Source organism: Leiobunum rupestre, chromosome 6 (assembly GCF_980474605.1).
Source record: "Leiobunum rupestre chromosome 6, qqLeiRupe1.1.hap1, whole genome shotgun sequence".
In the NCBI taxonomy this organism is placed as follows: domain Eukaryota; kingdom Metazoa; phylum Arthropoda; class Arachnida; order Opiliones; family Sclerosomatidae; genus Leiobunum; species Leiobunum rupestre.
The window spans coordinates 14216268-14242645 of NC_143389.1; the positions used below are offsets into that span (position 1 = coordinate 14216268).

Here is a 26378-nt window from a genome sequence, read left to right on the forward strand (position 1 = left end):
GTTAAACTAACTGAGGCTACTCCGAACACAAATTTCAATGACCTTACCACGTTTTGAGCTCATGGGATGTCTCCTTGGGGCTAGATTGATTACCAACATTCGAAACGTTTTAAAGCCACAATAATTTCCAATTTTTCGCAAAAAGTCAAATAAACAAACCAAACCGTTCGTGCATAATCGTAAGGAAGAAATTCTACGGCTAACTAAACCACATGTTTGGCGACACTTTCGAGGTCACCAGAATCCCGCGGATATACCAACGAGAGGCTCTAAGGCCATTGATCTACACAAAAACGTCCGTTGGTGGAAAGGGTTGTAAGATAGTAAAAGAGCATGATCCATAAATAATAATAATAATTAACTAGGCTAATACCCAAGGCACCACCTTAGGCCTAAGTCATCGAGCGTTTTAAAGCCAAAAATTAAGTTAGCCGGGTTACAATGCGTAGGAGGGTGGTCGCCAGCCCTTCATGCCACGCGAAGCAACAGCTCCCTACACTAACTATTACCTTTAACCGCAACAAGTTTTTATGGAAGGGGAACAGAAGTGCGCGGTAGAAAACCCCTTAAACTAGTAGGGATTTAACTTGCAAACTCAATGCGGAAGGAGTTGTTCCGAGTTTTCACCCAGTGCCACAAGCTGGGATTGAACCTGGCTCCTCTTGCTGCGAGGTGATAGTGCTTACCACTCCGATACCACACCTACGAGTCCCCCAAGACCGAAGATCTATAATCCGAGAGGAGAAAAACAGTTGTTGCTACCTAGTGTCAACCAGTTGAAGCTGTAGAACAATCTTATGTCTTAAATATGCAAAGATACCACTGCGTTAACAAACTATTTATAAAAAAAAGTCATATATTTATCGATTTGTTAACCATTCACGAAAAATTTACAGAGAAATCGTAGACTCGCTGGTTATTAGAGGTAAATACAGAGTGGATTTAAGACATACAGCAATCTGATTTTAACCATGTACATGAATGAACTGCGACTTCCACTCATCAATTGAAAAAAAATAATATATTGGTATTCGGAGGTAGATAAGATCAGTCTTGTCTTACTGAAAACGCAACATATCCGATTTTACTTCCTTAAAGTTGTTAATGGAAAGAAGCCACACACAAGTTTATCATTCAGGTGTACAGAACTGGTTGACACAGTCTCGAGGTTGATACTGAAGTTGGCAGGCAACTAGCAACGACCGTAATTAAGGGATGTATGATTTGTAGAAGATCCATGGGAATGCCAGGTGAAGTTCCAAAGTCACCATTACCAGCCGAAAGAATTAACCATTTTCAGTAGCCGGGATCGACTTCGCCGTCTCATTTCGTGAAAATTGGAGAGGAGATAAGGAAATCGTATATATTCCTGTATACTTGCGCCGTCACCAGAGTCATCGGGTTGGAATTGGTACCATCACTAACCACTCACGATTTCTTATAGGCATTACGTCAAGTTATTGCCTGAAGAGGGATTCCTTGTTTTATTTGGTCTGACAACGCGCGTATATTTAAACGTACCAATGAAGATTTGAAGCTCATTTGGTCTAGTATCAACGATAAGAAGGTTCAAGAATTCTTCGGCAATCAAGGTATAAGATGCCGTTTTTTAGCTGGTTGGTGGGGTGGATAGTGGAAAATCATGGTGAAGGTGGTAAAATCGATCTTATGAAAAGTACTCGGACAAGCGAAACTAACCTATCACGAAATGCAGACAGTTTTAACAGACAGGGAGGCAGCCATAAACTCTCGTCCAATTACATACGTATACCGCGAGTCAAACGATCCCATCCCTTTTACACCAGCCCATTTCATAATCGGCAAGCGAATCACCGCGCTACCACCGCAAAAACCCAATGAGCGAGACATTCCTGTCGATCAAAGATAATTCTGCAATCGACTCCGATACCGAGCGGCACTGCAAGAAATATTACGGCATAGGTGGCAAAGAGAGTATTTCCAGGAATTGCGCAATGCTCATCAGTCGAAAATGGTAAACCAAACCAGATAAATGAAGACCGGAGATGTGGTATTAATACCCGAAGACTATCTACCGAATTTTATGTGGTGCCTTGGAGTAATCACTGAAGCTATCAGAGGTCCTCGAAATGAGTACTTCAACTCGATTGTGCTGGGCGTGGCAATATAATTAAGCACCGCACCTCACTTCTTTATGCTGTAGAAAGTAAGTAGGATCGCTAGACTTGCTTGAATATTATTTGGGGGCATTGTAGAAAAGTAACGCGATAGAACTTATAAGCTTGTGGTTTTATTATATTTGTTATTTCATCTGGCTTTAAATTATAAAATATAATCATGTTAAAAATGTCTAAATTATCTCTTTGTTTAAATGACTGTCTAGAAAATGTAACCATCTAGAAACGAAAAGTTTGGAAATAGGCAGGTATAATTGTTTACTAATTTTTAAAATATGTAGGTTGAGATGACTTTTGTAAATATATTAATACGTTCTTAATTTTCGAAGCACTAACATTTTCTTCGTTACAATTCCAATCATCTGCCCCCATTTTTAGGCAGTTTTTCAGTCAGCCTCCTCGAATGTTGCTCTGCCAACGCGCTTTAAATAAATACCACAAACGTTTGTTCAAACATAAAGGTGGGGAGCATAGACCAGTCTTTGATATGGTCATATCGAAATTTAATCATTTCACCCGGCAGGAAACTAGAAAAGTAACGAACTACTTCACAGCACTTTTAGTATTACTTTATTCCCATTGTTTTAAGCTGAAGATATAATGCAATTTCAAGATCCTTCCCTTGAATATACAATGTTAAAATTACGTACCAATAATTGTTATCGTACCTTTTTGTAGATGGCGCTAGTAATAGATGATCTCAAGCGAGACGACAAGTCAAAAGCAAGTTTTATTCGGTATTCGGCACAGAAGATTTTGAGGACATCAGAGAGAAAGAATAGGATCGCGTAGAAAACACCTTTCCAGATTGGCTGGTCGCTCGACGCGTACTCCATTAACATCCTATTTAAAAAGAAAGTAAACTTGTTGTTACTCAAGTCGAATCTGACATTACTGCAAAGACCAAGCTATTTTTTTATTTTCAGAAGTCTACCTGGACTTAAGAAATCCGTATATAACTCGCTCAATATTAATAAGAATGAAAAATCCTATTGGATCTAAAGCTAATATATAGTAATTTTTCAAGCGAATTGACCTTACTCTAAATTTTGCTCAACTTATCCAAATTTCTAACAAAGTATGTTTAAATACATTAAAACTAATAAAGGGGGTAAGGTTTAACATTTATGAAAAATATTAATTGAGGAAAGACCACACTACTATAATAAAGTATGTGCCATTTTCAATCGAATTAAAAGTAAAACACCACGAATTTAATGCGTAAGTAAAATTAGTTATTTATTTAAAATAAATAAAAACAAAGCCGACTAGTTTCGACGCAACATTGTGTCATTGTCAAGGCGATAAAGAAGAGCGGCGAAAAGTTGTTTCAATATATATACAACAAATTTATCAAAACTAGAGATAAAATTGTAAAGTAAACATTCGAATTTAAATATGCTTATCAATTTTTTTTGTAGATTGCTGGTAAGTAAGGTCCATCTGATATATTAACTAATTAATTTTTATTTTTGTAGATTTCGATAGATTCGCGTGTGTCTCTCTGCTCCCAAAATTTTGGTTCCGCGATTATTTTCGCCTCCGGGAAATTTGCATAATATCCTGTGTTTTTACAATGCAGGGCGAAAGCAGATTTATCCCATTCTCCACTAATACGTTTTTTTAATGATCGTTTTGTCTGACCAATGTAACATTTTTCACAAGAACCACATGGAATTTTGTAAATACCTTGTTTTAGATGGATTTAGAATTTATCTTTGCCGTTTTTAAGTTGATTTTGTTTTTATTTATTTTAAATAAATAACTAATTTTACTTACGCATTAAATTCGTGGTTTTTTATTTTTAATTCAATCAAGTAGCGTAAGGTGTTTCAACTTAAATTTATGTCATTTTCAAAAAAAAATATTGTGGATAGTTGTTTTTGAAAAACACGATAATGTATAGGTGAATCTTGAATTTTTCGTTCAATTTTCCAGGATTTTTCTACAGCGTTCTTGTTTGCGCAGATAAATCTAATTAAAGGAGAACTGTTACCAAAACCAAAATTTACGAGGTTTTTTACAGAAAGATAGAAAATATATTCATAAATATGTCCCTGAAATTTTATAGTTATTGGAAAAGTATTTAAAACGTTACGCTACTTTTTCCGCAACCTACATCAAACGGCTTCAAAAATTTTAGAAATCGCGGTTGAACCTACGTGCAGCGCCAAAAGAATGAAGCGGCAAAAATTTTAGAAAGAACGGCGTGTATGGCGTATTAAAAACACGGTTAACTACAATCTACCAATATTACTGGGTTTAAAAGCCAAGGACAATGTTGTAGTAGACGACAGTTCCGACCGAAAAAGGATAAAACCGGGGAAAAAATATTTCTTTCACCAGATGGCGTTGCAGGAAGGTTCAACAAAGCGGTTCTGAGATTCTCGAGTTGGGGGGGGGGATAAAACACAAAATTTCGTTGCTTATAATACAGGGTGTTACGGATAAGAGTACCGAAACTTTCTATATTAATTCTAAGGAACTCTATGAGTAAAAAATATCGAATAAACATGGTCCTAAAGTGCTTCGTTTCAGAGATATGGGCTCCCAAAAAACCAGACATAGCCTTAAATTTGGCAAACAATATTCTTCCTTGAACCAAATTGTTTTCATTAAACTATCAATTGTTTTTTATCAGTGAGGCGAGGAACTTTAATAACAAGTTGCAAAAGTTCATTAATGTCCTTTTAGAAGTAAAATGAGTTTGAATACAAAGCCATTTTAGTTTAGTGATTAGATTTTAATTATTAAATTTAAAGATACAAATGTCATAAAAATTCTAAAGGAATGGTTTTAAAATTGTCTAATTCGTTCTGTAGCTAATATGGCACATTGGTCTAGGAACGCTTATTGCACGGACGGGCTCAAGAAAAATGGGTTAGAAGCTCAAAGATTCAACCAGCAGTAGATTCCTAAAAGAGTGGCGTCAGAACGACCTGCGTTTGAGTCTGTAGATAGACGGCTAAGAGAAATACAAGACATCAAATGAACGTCCAGGATACGTCCCGATTAAGCTGATATTTAACCATACTAAATACTCTCGGACGTCTTTAGGCTTAACGTACACTCATCCTCGGGATGTTCACTAAAAACCCGTCGGACGTCTTAGTACTTGTCCTCGGGACGTACTTTGACTCTGAGAAAATCAGACATTTGCCCGTCTTTTAACCTCCGAGTTACGTCAATATCTCTATCTCCATCCGGTTTTCGGGACATCGTACGGACAAATGCAATATACCAGCGTACTGTCCATAAGACGCCGGAGGGATGATGTTGGGTTTGCTGGGGCACTGACAAACGTCAATTCTACGTGGATAGTCAGCCTTGTTGAAGCTTGTACGTGTTGTAGGTGCTATTGGGGGAATTGGTGTTTATGTAGAAAAAACTTAAAACCTAAAAGTGTAAATAATCCGTAATTCGTTTAGATTAATGATAACGCCAGCTAAACCTTATTCGGAAGTGATACGAAAAAATCAGTTACAAATAATTATTGTCTTTTAATAAATTGTAAAATGCCCACCTGGGGAGCTATACAAAAATGACAACGCCGTACAAATGATTGACGAATCTTTTCGAAGATTTCAGGCTTGTTCCGAATAGTCTCACATCCAGCAATAATGCATTGACGAAGGTCATTAATGTCACGGCCATCTGTTTTATAAACAAGGTCCTTCAGATATCCTCAAAGAAAAAAATCGCCAGGGTTTAAATCGGGAGATCGAGGCGGCCACAAAATAGTCCCTCCTCATCCTATCCACCTTAAAGGAATAGTTGCATCAAGGTGATCTCGTACTGCGCGGCTGAAATGTGGTGGCGCTCCATCGTGCAAGAACCACATTCGCACTCTAGTTGCCAACGGGACGTCTTCCAATAGCTCTGGTAACGATTCCTGAAGAAATCGTAGGTATGACTCTCCATTTAACCTAGCCGGAAGAAAATATGGTCCAGCTAGATAGTCTCCGACAATGTCACACCAAACGTTGAGGCTAAAGCGCTCTTGGTGAGTCGCGACTATAGTTCTATGTGGGTTATTTTGGCTCCATTGATGATTATTGCGCAAATTGACTATGCCGTTCCGGGTAAAATTGGCCTCATCGGCTGTTAGGTCATTCAGTACTCTGTCCCAAAACCACTGACAGAAGTTGGTACGTCTAGGATAGTCGGCGTCGTTCAAGTTTTGGCCTTTTTGAAGATGGAAAGGGTGAAAACGATGACCACGTCGAATTCTCCAGACCATAACATGGTTGACACCTAACTGTCTTCCAACTTGGCGGGTACTTGTTCCCGGATCATCATCGAAAATTGTAAGTACCTAACATTTTAAAAGAAAAATGTTAAAAAATCATAACTAAAAAGTAGTTATAAACCGTTGTAGTTACCTGTTCTTCCACGTCAAGTGGAATGTTCTGCACTCTCTCCCGAGACGGTTGAAGAGGCCCGCTCTCTCGTAGGGGCCGGTCTATAGCTTCAAAAGTTCACCTAATCGGTACCCTTCTTAGTGGGTTGTGTTCTTGATACAACCTCCGGGCCACATCTCCTCTTCCTTCGGCTCGTCCGTACATCAAGTGCATATCAGCGTAATCAGCGTTAGAAAAATGTGCCATCAATATCGCAATTGTGGTTACAAAGTAAATAAGTTTCACAAATAACCAGATATTTTATACTGATTTCTTTGGAAAAAAGTTCAAAGCTTAAACATTCTTTTTTTTTATGATTGGCATGTAACCTGGAGAGAGATAAATATAATATTTCGGCTGGTTTTACCAAGTAGACGAACGATTGAATCTTTGAACTTCTAACTCAATAAGCGTTCTTGGACGTGCCATATTAACCACAGAACGAATTATACAAACTTAAAAGCATTCTTTTAGAAATTTTATGACATTTGTATCTTTAATTTTGATAATTAAAATCATTCGTAACGACAAAATGTTTTTATTTTATTTGGAACCGTGTCTATAAAATTAAAATGGCTTTGTCTTCAAACTCATTTTACTTCTAAAAGGACATTAATGAACTTTTGTAACTTGTTATTAAAGTTTCTCACCTCACGAATAAAAAACCATTGATAGTTTAATGAAAACAATTTGGTTCAAGGAAGAATATTGTTTGCCAGATTTAAGGCTGCGTCCGGTTTTTGGGGTAGTTTTTGGGGAGCCCATATCTCTGAAACGAAGCCCTTTAGGACCCATGTTTATCAGACATTTTGTACTCATAGAGACCCAAAGAATGGATATAGAAAGTTTCGGTACTCTTAACCGTAACACCCTGTATATCAAATACTGGCAATATTAACATGACATTTTTGTATAACCATTTTCGGACGTCCTCTATCCATTTAAATGGTTTTTAACCGATTTTAAGGTGGTGACAGTTCTTCTTTAATCTATAAGGAACAGATGGACACGCTAAATCCAGTCCGCCAGCCAATCTGGGTGAAGCTAGAGATTTTGATTTCAAAAGTAAATGTATATTAAGAAAAACAACCAAGTTAAACAAAACTTACGCCATTAAAAGTGGAACCATGAAGTTAATTATTTCCGAAAATATTTGCGGGATACAGAAAAATAAAAAATCTGGCCAAAATTTTTTGATAAGCGTCGCTGATAGGCTTGCTTGTGATTTCTCACTGAAAAGTTTTTAGAACAAAATTATTTGGTAAATAAATCATTGATAAGGAAAAGCAACTTGTTAATTGGTAGACGAGAAGTAAGTAGAAAAGTAAATACAACAAAGTTATTTGACGAAAAAATATTTTTACTTCTGTTCATTTCGAATTCCATGCGTTTGCGTTAAGTTATTTTGTAAGGTATATTTATCCAGATATTGATTAGTTTCTGCAGCTCGTAAACATGATCTCAAATCATAAACATCAGAAGCTTCTAAAGGCTTTTTATACCCTTTTAAAAGCAACCTATTAAGAACAATGATTTTCCAATTAATGAAATAGCAAACATAATATATATAAAAATTAAACAGCAATAACTTAGTGGTGTTTTGGATATTTTTTTAAAATTTTGAGTCATTCTCTTATGGTCAAAATTAGTCTAAAATGCCCAATAACATGATTTATTTTAAAGTTATCGGTCCCAAATAAGTGAACTGTCAATAAACGTCGAGCTTCGTAGTCTATCTTGTTAAAAAATTGTATTTGCACTTTAAGCCAAACACGTATATTATACCTTAGTCTACTACAAAACGTTTACAAGCAAATAAATATCTTTGATTCAAAACCGAGTTGCAACAAATGTAAGACAAAACCATCATAAAAGTTCGCCAACAAAAGTACACGATTAAAACGCTTGAGTCGTTAGTAACATTACTAACACAACTTTTCGTTTAATAAATTTTAAAGAACTAAACATTCTAAAACATTCGAATATTTAATGGGAACCATTAAGTTTTAAAAAAAATATATATATTTTGTAATAACATTTTTAATTATTTCATTATTTTCAGGTTTGGATTTATACTAAAAAGGGAATGATTTAAAAGAAGTAAAATGATTTGTTGTAGCCCCTAAAAGTTGAAATTTTCATAATAAAAAATGAGCTTACTCGTTCATCCATGAATGAAGTAGACTTGAAAGAAAAGACGCTTCGTTTTCGGGTGATTCGTTCTGTTCAGCATTCACAGGATAAATGGGTCACCAAAACTGATCATTATATTTCCTTTATGAACTTACCAATGTTGATGATTCGTCTTCATTTGGGGTTCGATAAAAAGACTTATGATCCGAAACAAACGATAATGCGAACATCAAACACAACAATGGGTACTCAATCATATATAAAATGAAAGGAAATGCATGCTCTAGGAATTGCTGAATAGAAAAATTATTAAGATTAGCAGATCTCGAATAGATGTTCATCACAATTTAAAAATGGCCGGGATCTCACTGTTCGTAGATCAACCTAAAATTAAGTCTTAATATTGGTCCCCTTAAAAAACAATTCTTAAAACCGAATGTAGTCGTATTTAATGATAAAGTTAGCGTAGGGTTTTTATTACATTAGCCTTTGTGTTACGCGGCGGTGATGTTGTACGTAGAAATTTTGTATTTAGTATAGGCGAACTTAACTTATAAAAATCAGTAGCTCCAGGTCAAAACCAAATTAAAGAGAAAACTTTAATATTATGAAAAATGTCTTTTGAAAAAAAATTCCATTTCATATATTGCCAATATTAGTTGCTTGAAAACAAGCCCGTCGCGCACTGATTGATATGTTGTCTGGGCAATTGTTCCGCTGCTACCTTCCAAAAAAATATTCTTTCACGGTTTCCTGTTTAAGTTGGGAACGACCTCATAGTATGTGATAACCAAAAACGAACGCTACAAACCGCATTACCTTCTTTTTGTGATGACCGGAAAAACGTACTGCGATAAATATTCTCAACAAGCGAGTTGATAAATATTTGTCAGTGTGTGACGTGCTTCCGGCTTTTTTTAAAACTAGTTTTCATTTTTGACTTGAAGATTTAAAAGAAAAGTGGTGTATGACGGTGGAACAATCGTTTTCTCGGACAAATATTGAAGAGGTCACAAACATTTCAATTGTGTTTCTTTTTATCAGGCTTCGCACTCTTTCAAGTTCGTGGTACAATGTTTTATTAGCTGGATAGATTTAATACTCAGCTAGGCTAATTTGGAAGGGACCGTCAAAGACGTTTTTCAGAGAGCGACGCTTAATACAATTATATCAGATGACCGGGTGATGGAGAACCCTTCGCGCCTCAGAAGAAAGTTAAATAAGTTTCCATAATGTTTGAGTCATTCAATTACAATAATCACTACAGGATTCACTTGAATTTGCAATGCACCATTGAAGTTGTGAGATGGAGCGAGCAGAATGATTTAGTTAAAGTTAGTCGTTAGTTAAAAGTTAAAATGGATAAATACCCGATATTCAAGTCAATCGATTTTGTTTGGTAGTTATTTTAAAAATTAATAAATTGGTAAACAAGAAAATGTTTTTCTTACTAATGCTAAAATAGAAAATGTAGTATATTAACCACACCACGTCATTTTTTTACGGTTAAAAATAACAAAGTCACAAATGTTTTTTTCGATAAAATTGCGCTTGTTATCGCGTCACTCAGAATTAAGGCAAGTTTTTTTTTACTTTCGTAGTGATCAGAGACTCCATCAATTGACATAGGAGGTTGAAAAATTACTTTTCACGAAAAGGCAAAAAAAATTATTAATATTTTACTATATTTATTTTACCTTCTGGTAAAGTGACATCAGATACGATCTAAAAGTGACCAGGCCTGTGAGAGCGTAAAGACCCCAAAATAGAAACTGAACTCCAGACCGTTGAATGCCGTAGCGTTTTCCGCTGACAATCAAGGTAAGAGCTAAAACCTTTTGAATAATTTAAAATTAATCACCAGAATCATTTTATTATCTTAATTAAAAGGCGCTCTCTCAAAATGCGTACATAACTAAACAACCGACAAACAAAATCCACCATCTAAATTTAGAATTGTTTTTGAGTCAATGTTAAAATCGGTATCACATATTACCATGGAACATAATTGCATATAACAGCAAAAAGGAAATTTGAGCCAATACATTTGATTGTTGGATTGTGAGCTCACCGAAGACGGTCCGTTTAAGAGTGTTCGAAATATAAAAGACAACATGGGGTTAGCGGTAGGTATAAACTTACTTGTTTAAACATCTCTATGACTAAACCCAAATGTGGCTACATTTGCAGAACTATCGTGACACAGTCACTAGGTGCTTAAAATCAAGAGGCATATTTTCTCGAATGGCAGCCACTAAAGAACAGCTTACCAATGATCATACACGATACCGTGTCATTTTTGCCTATGACCATTGGCATTGGACAGTTGAGGACTTGATAAATGTCATTTTCAATAACGAATCTGTCATTCAAGTCAGTCAGAACTACTCTGTAAGGTACTTTAGACCGAAAGAAAGACGTATTGACAGGGAGTTTTTCTCTAAATGACGGCGCAGTAGAAAATTTTCCGTTCCAGTCCACGGTATCGTTTCGGCAACGCGCCTTGGGGCTCTGACCAAAGTTGATGGCTGCCTCAATGGTAAACAATACTGTGACATCATGGAACACGTAGTTCTCAAATACGTCTTCGAGAACCATTTTCCCGACGCCGTTTCATTTTTCAGCAAGATAATTCACCTATTCACAGTTCAAGAGTCGTCAAACGTTGGATCCGTCTCTGACCGGACATCGAGTTAATGGACTGGCCAGGGTGAGGACCCGACATGAGCCCAATTGAAAACATATGGGTGGTGTTGATCAAATCTGTTGATGTCCGAAACCAAGAAGAGCTGTGGGTGGCAGAGCAACGTGCTAGGGATGTCTTATATGAGGACCATCAACTCCTCGAATCTGTGTCAGTCTTCCAAAACGTATGCACTAGGTAGTGGCTGCGGACGGTTATTGGTGTCCATATTAAGAACGTTTTCTTTTGCTGTCATATATTTTCATATATGTTAACTGTGAAATCCAATTAAAGTCGATTTCAAAAAATTTGCTTTTGTGTTTTCATTTATTGAGACAGTGTTATATTAGTGATGTCACAGACACCACCGTATTGAACTTCAGACCTTTTCTTCCCTAAACTAATTAGCAGTTACTGTCATTTTTAGCCATTTGGATATTTTTATATTGAATTCCAAACAAAAGTTCCGAAAACTTAACCAGATGTCGTTATTGTATGGACATTTCCCACGCGGCACAATTTTTTCCTAAGCCCCGTATTGACGGACCACCCACGGACGCTGGGAAGCAAACTCGCCCTTGGATTTTTGTTGCGACCAACTATACATGTATGTTAATTGAACAAATTTGTTGTTATTTCAGTAAAATTCTAGCCACCTTCGCTTTGCGCTAGAGAATTTTAAACGTCTAAACATAACTAAGGAAATGCAACGGGTCTATTATTACCTGCTACATCTTTCACGCAAGGAAACCAAGAACTACCTTCTTGATCCATTTGCATAATATTTTTGAGATTAAACGAATAAAAAGTAAGATAATATTTAAACTAATAACTCACAAAGGTGGCGAATTTCACAAGTGCTGCAAGAAATTCATCTGAAACAAATAGTTGGCCACTATGCAGATTTTGAATGATATTCAATAAAGATGTGAGAATAATTCCAGAAGTTAATATCTGTAAATAAAATAATGGCTTTTAGTCACATTTGATAATTTTGAAGATAAAAAAGTATTTGTAACTATCGGTAAGAGTTTTTAAGTATATATCTAAATGCTGGTTAGCTAGCTCTTCCCTGATAAAATTTGCAATAATTAAAAGCTGGGTATTTAGTAATATTCGCCCGCGAAGAAACCAACCAACATGGTTAGATCAACTGTCGTTTGCAAACCGACACCAAACCTGAAAACTTCATCCAAATTTGAAATTCCCGCAGACTACCTTTTTACTGAAATGCAATCAAATAGACTTTCAATCGATTTTAGAATCAACGTCAATTTTCGTCATTTGAACCCCCTTTGAGGGGATGGTCTTTATTTTCGACTCTTCGACTATTTTGGTGGTTATTACCTCTTCATCTGTTTTTAATTGTGTCTATTGTAATTTTTTATTTGGTTTAAAGGTAAACTCAACACGAAAAAGTAAAAAGGACCATTTTATTTATTTAGATTTAAAAATCGCAGTTTTCCAAGAAATATACCTTTATGATTTTACACATTTTTACCTCTCCGAGGGGACTTTGTACCCTAGGAGGGGTTATACAACCACCGTGTCTGTCTGTGGGTCTGTCCGTCAGGCCTGCGAACGCGTTCGCATTTTCGGGGCAAAGGGTAATCGCTGCGTACGCAGTTTCTTAGAATTAGGGAAAAGGTTTTTCCAAAAGGGCCCGTTTTTTGTTGTCATTGGGTGTATTATAAATATTTTTCAAGTTGCGTTAGTACCGGGTGGGATTCGAACCCGAGCCCTCCTGCAAGTCAGGTGAGCATTCTACCACAGAACACCGGATACATTGTACACCTCACTGAAAATTAGAAACTCTCCCGAGGAGAGGTATATTTTGACTTGCCAACTTGTTGAAGATACCCTAGTCAGACAATTCTTCGAAAATTTATTCCCAACCACTACAGTTAAGCAACGTGTACGGTTATTATTTCATTTTCCTTAGAGGACTCTACCATTACCGCATTAAATAATGTCTTAATTCAACACAACCGTGCAATTCTAATCTGTTTGTTGAACAAAAGGCACAGCTCAATATAAATATTGTATAAATTATGAGTCTTTAACTAAACATATCGAGAGTGAATCATGGAATTGTATAATGAGCGATAATAATTGTAATAAAGCGTGCAATCGTTTCGTGGAAATTCTTAGAAAATATTAATAAATCTCTGGAAAAATATCAAACGAACTACTCTCATAAAAACCAAAGTTAAAAGCTTGGATTACGTCAGCACTTCTAATATCAATACGCAAAAGAGGTGAATTAGTAAGACGCTTAAAAAACGAACCATGTATTTTAAATTTAAAAACCTGTGTAAAAACATATCGTAACAAACTATACTCATTAATAAGAACCGTAAAATTTAACTATTTAAAAAAAATATAAAAGTTAATCAGGTACCAAAGGCAGTCTGGAAGGTAATAAATGAAGCCACAAATAGAAAAGCTAAAAAGTATAACTCCATCACAGCGAATAAATATAATGAGAAAACGTATTTTTTAAGCGATAGTCCCAAAGAAATAACCAATGTATTTAATAATTATTTTTTAAATGTCGGCCACGAACTAGCTCATAGTATTTTAAATAAAAAACCTCTCACATGTGGACATAATCCAAATATTCAAACATCTTTATCCGATAAAACCCCAGGATGTAGAGACTAGTATAAACGAGTCAAAAATTTTATATACAAGCGGTTACGATAATATAAATTTACAAATTTAAAAAAATATAAAAATATATTAGTATATCTTTGACACACATCATAAATTTATCGATATCTACTGGGGTATTTCCGGACAACCTAAAAAAAGGTATTATTATCCCGATTTATAAAGCAGGAGATAAAATGAACGTTTCGAACTAAAGGCCAATATCACTTTTGAGTAATCTAGCAAAACTTTTTGAGAAACTGATTGAAATACAGTTAGTAAAATTATTAGAAGATATAAATTACTTTACGGAAAACCAATATGGATTCAGAAATGGATTAAGTACAAACGATACATCTTAGAAGTAACCAAAACGTTATACTCCTCAGTCGATAAAAGCAAAAAAACACTTGCGGTGTTCTTAGATTTAAAGAAGGTTTTTGACACAGTGTCCCATTCTATTTTACTGAATAAACTTGAAAGAACGGGAATCAGAGGCTTTGCATTATAATTTTTTAAAAGTTACTTAGACAACAGGAAACCATTAGTAAATATTGAAAATACATTTAGTGAAGTAGAGACAATAACGTTTGGTATACCACAAGGAACAGTATTAGGCCCAATATTGTTTCTTATATATATTAATAAGGTCGTTGCTATTTGCCCCCGATTTTCGGTGGTAATGGTTAGTTTCGTTTGGAATTTGTCAAGATGGTCAAAAATGGTCAGTTTGGGTTGGGAGTGGTCAAGGTAGTAAATAAAGGTCAGTTTGTGATGGGAGTGCACAGTGTTCCAGAGAGCCCAAATTTTTCAAAAAATTCCACGAAAGATGATGTCGAAATATTTTTACATATTCTTGTTCAGTACACTATACGATTTAATAAAATATAAGAACGGAAGCACTGCGCCCAATGGCGGCAAAACTAGCTTCCATCAAGGAATATCGAAAAATCGTCAACATAAGTGAATATGAGACCATAAGATTAGTCCAAATTGAAAATTTCAGCTGCTAAGGTATATTCAAACTCTCTGCTCAGACGAAATAAGAGTGAAAACACTCGATTTCGGCCATTTTCAGAAGGGTATTTCCCAGAAACGCGCATTGCTTCCGTTCTTATATTTTATTAAATCGTATAGTGAACTGAACAAGATTATGTAAAAATATTTCGACATCATCTTTCGTGGAATTTATTGAAAAATTTGGGCTCTCTGGAACACTGTACGTGTAACGTGCACTCCCATCACAAACTGACCTTTATTTACTATCTTGACCACTCCCAACCCAAACAGACCATTTTTGATCATCTTGACAAATTCCAAACCTGACTAACCATTTTCGACCATCTTGACCACTCTCAAACCTTACTGACCATTTTCGACCATCTTGACCACTCCCGGTTCAAACTGGGCAGTTTTGTTCATTTGAACCAATTTGTAAATAGAATGTCTAAGATATTTATTTACTATATAATCACAAGATACAAAATTGAACAAAATATTAAGGTAGACGATATAAAACGTCCTCTAACGAGAAACCCGGCGGAAAAGTGTGTAAAACGGAAGCTGCGTTAGCGCGTTGCACTGCAATTGAGATCCGTTGGGTGAGGTACCCAGTTGCGCGCGACTCGCCAGACGCTTCGCGAATTCTTCGCCTATCGCGTGAACCAAGGCACGGCCGTCTTTCCCCAAAGAGCCGAGAGTCTCGATTGCCACGGCCTTGAACATAAAACGGCCCTCCAACCCAGTATATTTGGCATTCTCCTTCGTATCAGCCTGGGTTGCTGCCCATTGAGGGGCGGTGGAAGAAGAAGCCAAATAAGATGGCGCTAAGGGGTCTGTACAAGTAAATTCCCAAACGAGGGATTTCCCACCGGACCAAGGGACGAGCGACATACCGTCGGGCCGCTTTCCGTCATCACGCGACAAACCAGAAGGCTCGTTAATGGTAGGAATGCCCGTGGACACAAGGGCACGTTTTAAAATGTCATTTACCGCATTGTGACGGGAGAGCCAGCACGAGCTCTTTTTGGAATTTCTCAGCAAGAAAAAACCGTGATGGGCAAAAATTTTTAATTATAATAAGTTTTCAAAGATAAATTTTTTTAAGTATTCATCAACCGAAAGGCCACGGCGATAGAGGGCCTCCCGAATTGGGCTCAGCAGAGCGTATTTTCTACTTCCATTAATTGATGCAAATTTGTACCAATAATTACGTCTTAAATGTTATTTTAATAGTAAATTAGCTTATATTTCCTATCCGCATACCAGTGTATTTGTAAATTGAACATAATTTTAACTAAAGCTTATTCCCCAAACCATCTGTAGTGCCATGTCATTTATTGTTGTTGATTTTCAGTGAGGGAAAGTACGACTCCTTATTGTTCGTCTTCTAACAAATTCAATTTTCATGCGAGCCATTTGAAATTTCGTTTATATCTCAAATAAAAGTTTTTCTTTACTTTAAGCCATTTATTTTCCAGGTTTATGTTGAATATTTGTTTCTATATGCTTTTTACAAAAAGTGTCCCGAATTAACATTTCGTTCTATATGAACAACCCCTACATGTCATGATAAATAACCGTACGCAAATTGGTTATTAAAAAAATTGATTGACGAAATCGTAACGAAAAGTTTAAATTATTAGCCATAGTTTATCGAATTTTAGTCAACATTTGATCGGTTAAATTTTTGGTCATCAATTGGTCAGATTTTAATCAATCCCTTCTTAAGGATAACAGACACTACCAACTAGGACAGTTAAAATTTCACGGAAGTTGCAATAAATGTTTGGTTTTTTTTAATTATTTCACTTTCAATAAACAACTTAATCTTTATAGATTACCCCATCTTGACTCCATAAGAAAACGGATAATTCCCACCGTCAAACCACTTATTCCAAAATAAAACAAGTTGGCAAGCCAAAATATACCTCTCCTCGAAAGAATTGTCCCTCGAGATGACCCTTAAAGATATATTCAGAGTTATTTATTAAAAACATAATCCCAGTTCCATCCCGCCCGGTATAAAATTTAATTATAATTAAAATAATTGAGATGAAACAACCGAGTTTACGTTATTCAGAATAATATAAATTAAGTAGTTACAACAGCGAGTTAGACGTACTATAACAATGCACAATTGAATTTAACCCTTTTTACAGTACAAGTTTATCAGTTAAATATAATACGAAGCAAATTTTAATGAAGAAATATCTACAGAGGGTATTTGTATTTTTCTCGCTTACGAAATACTTGCCGCATCATTAACGCTCATTTTATTTCAACACTCGCCCTTGATAAAGATACCGTAGAATAGCTATATTCGACATCTGGTAGTGGACGACTCGTAGACTTCCAGTTGACGTTGTGACACATACCGCATGAAAAAGACCATGCAATGCCGTCCAATTTCCTATATCATATAATGACTCGCACACCCAGGAAATCAATGACTGCGTTAGGAATCGTAGATATCCAAATATCCACACCAAATTTATTAACAAGAAGTAAAAACCTTACCATCAACAAAGCATATAGAGCCACTTGACTAAACGACAGCTCGTATATCAATAAACGTTAAATAAACGTTTTTACATTATTACAACTATATTTAAGACGGTAATAAAACCCGTAAATAAATAACAAAAACTAACAAAGTGGATCACCCACAGGTTCTACCCTTTAACCCTCTTATCTCTGCTGACTGCGCTTAAACAAGATTTGACCTTCAAAATTGCATGCGTATAAAATGTAGACTTTAAAAACCATTAATATACTCTCCCACTAAGCTGAGTTTATAATTTTCAAAGAAGCGTAACATGTATCGGTGGTTCTGTGGTAGAACAGTCACCTGTCATAATTTGTATAATGTTTTGGATTTATAATTTTGTATTTGTACACGCTTCAATATGATTTTGTAATTTTGCTTTACGAGTAGTTATTTCTATATTTATTAAATTTATTTATTTTGAGCCTCGTGTGGCCAATGAGGGGATATATTATTGGTTTTTTGAAAGATTGTGTATGATTGAAGGTATCAATATATAAAAAAAATAAATAAAAACGCAAATACTAAGAATTAGAAAACTATTCATTTCAATTTAAGCTCCATATAGTTAGAATATTTCACGTTATTGCTGAACAGACTACATGTTGTTTAACTTTAAAAAGCCGGCACTTTAAATCGACGTATACAAATTTATTTGTCGTTAAGTTTATTGGTCAACTGTAAAAATGAATAAGTATTGAGATCTCACGGTTTTTGTGATGATAAGTTTGGACCATGTTATGCAACATTTCGTCGATTTTTTAAATGAGACAATCTCCAAGTAGAAAAACAACCAGAGGAATCCGCACGGAATCCAAACGAGCACCGTGTTTTGAAAGCATGGAGTGAAGTCTGGATTGGATGTGTACCATGTTAGGTTGGCGTCCTATATCACAAAAAAATATTTCAGAAATAACATTTTATTGAAAAATTAGTGTTTTTTTTAAATAATAATGGTAATTCAATAAGTAAAAATATTAAGATATAAAAAATTGATTAAAATCATAAATGTTTATTTTCTTATAAGAAACGTGGCAATGGTCTGTCACAGCAAAATTGCGCATAATCTGAATATTTCGAACAAGAAATTCATCCATTGAATGACAAAATTACTGTAAAGCTTAGTTGAACTCGCGTTTCCCTTATAAACAATGTCTCAAGAAATCATTAGCAATTTCTTATGAAGTTCCATTGGAAAATATGGGGAAATTGGCCCCTTTTCCCAAGAACATACTTACGAGTTTCTTAAGACATGTTTAAAATACATTCTTAAGAAACCCTAAAGAATGTGCTTTTCTAAAAACATATTCTAAAAAATATCATCAAATTATCTTAACATTACCTAAATAATTCCCTTAACATTACCTAAAGAATTCCCTTAACATTACCTAAAGAATTCCCTTAACATTACCTAAAGAATTCCCTTAACATTACCTAAAGAATTCAATTACCATTTTCCAAAGAAATTCTTTAACTTTTTCCAAAGAATTTCTTTTAACTTTTCTAAAGAATTTCTTTAACATTTTCCAAAGAATTTTAGACAGAAATTAATGATACTGAATAATGATTATAATTTTGGATTTTTTTTGCGGAATGTTAAAATATTTGGCAAATTATTTGAATTTGATATTTTTTAATCATGTTAATTTTAGTTTTAATTTTTAAAATTTAAACTCCACTAGTAATTAATTTTGATACCAAATGTTTATGGTTAGTTTTTTAATGGTTATTAAATATTTCAACCCAATAAATTTTTTTATTATTTATATAAGCATATCTGGTTATATTTGCAAAAGTAAATTTTTGCATGCCTCAAAAAGTATATTATTAGGCAATTGTCTTTTGAAAAATAGGAAAATATTCTAATTTAAATTCTTCCAAAACTTCCCATTATTTATACTTAAATTTCTTAAGACTACTATTCCACTGAAACTAAATTTTTCTCTAAAAGTCATTTAATTGTTGTTACGTTTTTCACAGACCATTTTTCCCAATATTTCCCTAAAAATGGTCTTTCAAAATATGTATTTGATTTTCTTCAGAAATCCATAGAAATATTTTCCCCTTGTATTCCCAAGCCGTTTATCTCAAAACTTCCCTTTGACTTTCCCAAGAGTTCTTAAGGTAATATTTTCAAACATTTAAACCGCCATAGACTACTTAGAGCTCCCTAGGATTTTCTTAAGATTTCTTGGCATATTTTTTGTAAGGGAATTAGCTTTCAATTTGTTAAATATCTATCTACAAAATTAAACGAGTATTTATAAATATTTAATTCGATATTATATTACTTCATATTTTCCAAGCTAATTTAATTTTGTCTAACGAAAGCATTTCAATTATCAAAAGCCTGATCTGTTTAAAAGGCTGGCGGAAACAATTTCTGCTCCCTCGTTTAATGATAGTTCCAAAGCCTAGTTTCAATTCGTGAAGTGTTGCGCGTCGCTAGCCACGTTTTGGTTTGTATGGTCTACGGCCCCTAGATATGTTCATACAATTTTGGTTACGCCCTAGCCATCAACTAGACTCGCAACTGGCCCTAGTTGTTAATCAACTTTGAAACAGATCCGAGGAAAATTTTCACCTCGCAACGAGCCCAAACATCATCTGACCTGGCAGTGGTCTCTTGATATCAACTAATGCGGCTATGGACTGTGGAAATCCGCTAACCTCGCAAAGAACAATCTGAGCATCGTCACAGAGCACAAACCGACGTGGTTTTCGATTTTGGACTTAATAATCAGTGGAATCATTTGATTAGTAAATTTCGAAACACCTGAAGATGGAACTGAATAACTTCTCTAGTCATAGAATCGTTTGATTAAACTTTCAGGAGCTAATATAAGGTTTTTTTATTGACCCTTTGAAAACACCATCTCTAGAGGCTGAATTAATACTACCTTCTCAAAACAGGGCAATAGTTTGGCCTCACAGGGTGTCATATAGAATGTATCTAAAAATAACCTTCGAGGGTGATTTTTCTGCTTAGTTTTAGTTCCGAATAAATTAAATTAAATTAATAATAATAAATTAATAATAATAAATTAATAATAATAAATTAATAATAATAAATTAATAATAATAAATTAATAATAATAAATTAATAATAATAAATTAATAATAATAAATTAATAATAATAAATTAATAATAATAGTTTATTAAATTTCTCAAGGGTTGTCCAAGAAAGAAAAAAGGCTAAGTCATGTGTGACTTTAAAAAAAATAAAAAAAATAAAATAATCAGCTAGGCTAATACCTCAGCGCTGACAGATAAGAGATTTTACGTACTTCATTTACATAAATAAAGATAAAAAAGACTCTCATAATAACATTTTAGATTAGGAGAACAAACTATAGGTTGGATTTTAGATAAAAGCTTTGTAAAAATACAAATTATCTCGCAATTTTTTTAAATCTATGCAAGTTATTTGGTAACTCCGATAGATTGCGAGAGTTAAATTTATTAATAACTCTATAGAAAATTGAGTTTAATTTAAGATTTGTCCGAGCCGGGTTAATTATTAGAGTCCTTTGGTTTCCTAAACCATATGCTAAGGGAACTTTAAAAATTAAGGACTTTCTGAACATATTTTTGTTTTGCTCGATTTTCGTTCACAGTTAGTGTTTTCTTATATGACCTTTTTAAGATGGTTAAAAAAAATTGCATCCTAAACGTATGACGAGTAAGAAAATTCTGTTTAATTTTCTCTGGCGTCTAAACTGTTAAACTAACGAGGGCATTTGTGAGGTAAACCTAACATTTAATGCACTTAAAGGATATACTAATATTGGATTGGCCATTTAACATAAGCACCGTCAAATACAAGGGAAAGAACGCTTTAAATTGTGTTTTGCATAAAAAATTAAGTTTTATTATTTAGATTTTGTCATTTTAATTCGAAAATAAGAAAATTGTTGAAATTGAAAGCCAACGTTGGTTAAAGTTTAACGTTTTTCAAACTTAATGAATAAGCTCTAAAGTAAAGGGAAATTTACAATTAACACTTCCACGATCCATTTAACCTTTTACTAAAATATGGTTTCACATAATAAAATATTTAATTGAATAATTTTTGGATTAAGTCATTTTTAAAGAAATTATTAAAATTAAAATTTCGGGGAAGGACTTAAAACTTGTACACTCAGGGAAAGTTTTAAATTTTACGGAAATTTACATTTAGCACCTCCGTGAGCATTTCACCTCTCCACTAATAAATAATTATGTTTAATTGAATATTTAAATCAAAAATGGTTTTTGATGTTTATTAATTTAAATTTAATTTCAATGTTTCAATTAAAGAATTTTCCATATCAAAAACGAACACTGAATTCAACTTTGTGAAACGGTGCAAAAGCAGGAAACACTATGAGAAGGATCAGCTAATTTCCCGACAGACACAGACCAAATAACATTCTCACGGAGGTTCCAATTGTAAATGGCCATTAAATTTCGAGCTTTCCCTATAGTGCAGTACTTTAAAATGATCATGAACAGCGTCATCTTTGGTCACGTGGCCAAGCAGCCATTGCTTAAGGTCGAATAGAGCAGTGGCGTAGCCAGGATTATATTTCGGGGGGAGGGGGGCACGCCATTGAAAAAAAAGTAAAAAAATAAAAATATTTGTACATACGACCATACGTTTCGGGGGGGGCATGTGCCCACTGTGCCCCCCCTGGCTACGCCACTGGAACAGATAATCATAAAGTAACTTGAAAGTAAGATACCGATGTATGAAGACGACATTTAACAAGTGGGGAATCTTAAATAAATAAGCAATATAAAATTTATAAATTAAATAAGTTAATTTCTGTATATAGGTAGTTCAGAAAACATAGTTCGGAAGTTTAAAAATCCGAGAAATTTTAAAGAACTGAAGGCGTACAAAAGTCTGGATGCGTTTATTTATTTAAGATAAATTAGAAGAAACCACCTATGGACTGTGCAAAGGATGATGAAATACGCGAAAAAGTAGATTAGTCCATAATTAAAAGGGATAATATCAAGGGCGTATTTAAGGGGGGGGTTGGGGGTTCATTCCCCCCCCCCGAAATTCTGATGACCGGGGGGGGGTGCCTAATAAAAATCAGTGAAACCTCCGTCAGCACCCCCCCCCCTTGAAATTTTTCCTTCAAAAACCCCCCTGAAATAAAATCCTGGATACGCCCTTGGCAAATATAGCTAAACCCTAAACAAATTTGAAGAAATTTAAAAACTTACTAATAGCTCGTACCGATAGGTCTTCGAGCAAACAAAAGAACGCGAAACTCGGACCAAATAGATCTTCGAGTGAAAAATTAAATTAAATTAAATTAAATAGTCAGAAATCTGAATGTTCAATATGTGGTCAGAATAGGCAAATCTTTTTTACAGAATCAGGCGCAAATAAACTTAACCTAAAATGCCCAAAACGATTCTACGCAGGCCCTTGCAATTTAAAAAATGTAACGTAACAAAGTCGTGATAAACTACCTTAGACATTACGTAAGAAGCCTTCCAAAACCTCACAGACTTTCCGATAGTTTTAACGGGTACCACAATATTATTTAAGATTCGTAACCATGGTTATCCGATAGTCCACTACACACTTAAAGTAAAATGCCCTAATGTAACTAATGCGATAAAATAAATGAAGAGTCCGAAATATCACGTAAGTTTAAAGAAAGGCCAAATTGGAGAATACGAGGTTTAATTGCCAGAAAGGAGCCGACAAAATACTATTTTTAACAAAACAACAATGTAAAAGTAAACAAAACGACTATTTTAAAGTCTAAATATGTAATGATCTAAAAAACGTTGTTTTATAGTGTACTTACCAATTTTTACCATCTTTCAAAATGCTCTTTTTTATGTATATGTACTAGAAATCATTCCCATAAATTTTTTTTCTTAACATCTAGATAACAGTTGATTTTGGTGTGTTTTACAAGATGATTCCTTTAAAAAGCTTTACTTACCCAAAATTTATTTCCGCAAAGGTTTTCCATAATATTTTAAAGCATTCTTTCTTACGGCTATTATATTTTTAACACTCAATGAAATCTTAACTTGTTTATTTAATTTTTCCTAGTGTAATTGTGCAATGAGGTTAAAAGTACATCTTAATTCGATAAATAGTTTTTAACAGAGAAAGTAATAAGATGGAAAGAAATAAATCGCTTCAATATTTGGGAGATAAGATAAGCATTATTTTAAAAACACCGCACTACGCTCCACAAAGTTCGCATAATCTTATTTGTACTTCTATACCAATCGCCCGCAGTCTATGATACGAGGTAGAAATTGCCCTCTAAATCCCTCTCAATTTGAAAACGACGCCCTAGACCACGTTCAGTAGGAGTGCGACCTTAATACGGACCCCTAAATTTAAGTGACGACAGAGATTACAAACGGATTAATGTAATTTATAAATGGGGTTATCAGACGGTTTATTTAAGTTTATACAAAGAACACTCAAAACAATATAGGCAACTGGGACACATAACGAGTTTCGGGTTTGCTTTTTATGGTAAGATAGACCGTAAAACCCCGAATCCGAAAATTCCTGTGTACTAGTACTTTAAATAAGTATTTAATTATGAAGGTCATTGTTAAAATATTGATGTGTAAATCGCTTCACCTTACGCTTATGAAAATTTTCTGGGGTTTTCTAAAGGAAATTTAAATGTAAATTTTTAAAGAATTCCTTTAGATTATCCTAAAGAATATTTCGGAATATTGGCCCCTTTTTCTTAAGAAAAATATTGGGTTTTCCTATAGAATTTTATAAAGATTTTCTCTAGAAATACACTTACATTTTTCGAAAGAATATCTTTAGAAATATTAGTGTACACATATTCTGGAATATGAAGAAACGACCAAGAACGTCATATTTAATTTAAATAAACGTGTAGATAAGTGTTTGGAAGTCAAACTCGAAAATAAACTCTTTCTTTGCGACATAAATTGTGTTCTAGAAGGAAATTAACTAGAAAAGCTGCGCAACGTTCAGAAATCTTTCACCGTTTTTTGTTTACCTAACTTGTAAAACAATGCAATCAATTCGCATTTTTAGACAATTTCTATCAAATATTCGCAATTGTGTGCAGCAAATATGACCGAAAAACGTATCGATTGGCGAACAGTATAAATAGACTTAAGGTCATAAGGCATACACATATATTAAAAATTTCAAAGATAATAGACTAACTAAATTTAGAAATAAATTAAAAATAACACAAAATCGTAATTCAGGTGAATTATGAAATACCTTATTTTTTTCTACCAAAAGAAAAAATTAACGCCCTAAAAATATTTTCTAAAGATTTTTCTCAAGTTATCTAAGAAATATTTTACTAAACGTGTAGTAAGAAGTGTCTTTAAACAATTCTATAGAAATTCTCTAGAATTTTTCACTAGACTTAGAAAACTTTATAACCCCTTAAAGCACTTTATAATGTTCTATAGAAAAACATAGAAAGTTTTCATAAGGGTATCGTTTAACCTATTTTGGACGTATTAAATGAGAGACGTTTAGTAGTAGTCATTTGTTTGTGGGTGCGCTTTTATTATTTTTGTGGGTTCGTGCCTCGCGTAATTTTGCAAGCTCACTTTAAATGAAAATAGGCCCACACAGTGCGACGAAAAGATGCTAAATGTATAACACGTTTATACTTTCGTTTGTTTCCCAAGGCGTCTTCTCGTTTACTACATTCATGTTTTTTTAATTAAGAGATACTTATTTTTAAATATTGATAATTATATAATTTCGTCGAGTTAAATTTCTAACCAAAGACGTCTGCCACCTAAAACTTAAGCTTAGTGGTAGGGTGGCGGGTCAAAGCTAGGCAGGGGTGGGCGAGAAGCCGCCCCGCCGACGAAACATTGCCAACTCGGGTATCCAGCCGTCTTAACCCGCCACTGCCTAACCCCAAACATTACGCTCTCGAGAACGCTGCTGGGAAGCATTATAATTCCTGCTGCGATGCTTTTTTCAGGTTTGACTCAAACTCATGCTTTACAACTATTGTATTTCCTAATCTTTCTTGTGAAAAAAACCAACAAAGGTCATTGAATTATGCCTAATGTAAAATTATGGTTGAAGGACCGTTAAATTTAATTTATAATTAATTAAATATAACGATGCAAATCAGACCCAGAAAGTTTGCAAAATGCGTTACTACAATATTTAATTTAAGCAGAAAAACTTTAAAATAGGCCATATTTTTGCAAAACGAATACTTCTTTACGTAGAACTTTGGCAAAATGACCTAACTATTGATTTTGCTCAGAAATATTTAACAAAGCATTTTTAAATCATGTCAAATAGGCCATATTTTGCAAAACGAATACTTATTTACCTAGAACTTTAGCAAAACGCGTTACCTATCTATTGATTTTGCCCAGAAATAATCAGCTAGCTATGCTAGCTAGGCTAGGCTAATACCCAAAGCGATTTTATTTTTTTATTAGGCCATAGTTTGAAGAACGAATACTAATTTACCCAGATTTCTTGCAAACTGCTTCCCTCCGCTATTGAATTATCCAAATAATATTTTAAAATTTTAATTTAAAATTTTTAAATAAGCCATTGTTTTCCAAACAGATAATAATTTGCCCAGAACGTTTGCAAAATGCGTGAACTAATCTATGGTTTTTGCCCAGAAATATTTTACCAAGTATAATTTTAATTTTTAAAAAAGGTCATTGTTTGCAAAATATATACTTATTAACAAATACATTTTGCAAAATGCGTTACCTATCTATTGATTTTTGGCAGAAAGCGTTATATTTTTTTAAATATACCATAGTTATCAAAACGAAGACTTAT

The 26378-nt window shown here is 34.2% G+C and overlaps 1 protein-coding gene across 2 annotated transcripts in view; it reads right to left on the reverse strand.

Moving 5' to 3' along the window:
* Positions 1-23678, reverse strand: part of LOC149939333 (ATP-binding cassette sub-family C member 3-like) — a 62640-nt gene extending 38962 nt beyond the window's left edge. For both annotated transcript variants that reach the window (XM_090177294.1, XM_090177293.1), the window contains exons 1-9: positions 23527-23678; positions 18281-18457; positions 12210-12326; positions 10387-10524; positions 8845-8982; positions 8717-8778; positions 7921-8073; positions 7666-7788; positions 2825-2999 (exon numbers count right to left, since the gene is read on the reverse strand). In XM_090177294.1, coding sequence (XP_090033420.1) covers positions 2825-2999; positions 7666-7788; positions 7921-8073; positions 8717-8778; positions 8845-8982; positions 10387-10524; positions 12210-12326; positions 18281-18457; positions 23527-23556 — 1113 coding nt within the window. In that variant the 5' untranslated portion in view covers positions 23557-23678. The remainder of the gene's footprint in view (positions 1-2824; positions 3000-7665; positions 7789-7920; positions 8074-8716; positions 8779-8844; positions 8983-10386; positions 10525-12209; positions 12327-18280; positions 18458-23526) is intronic.
* Between the last annotated feature and the right edge of the window lie 2700 nt (positions 23679-26378).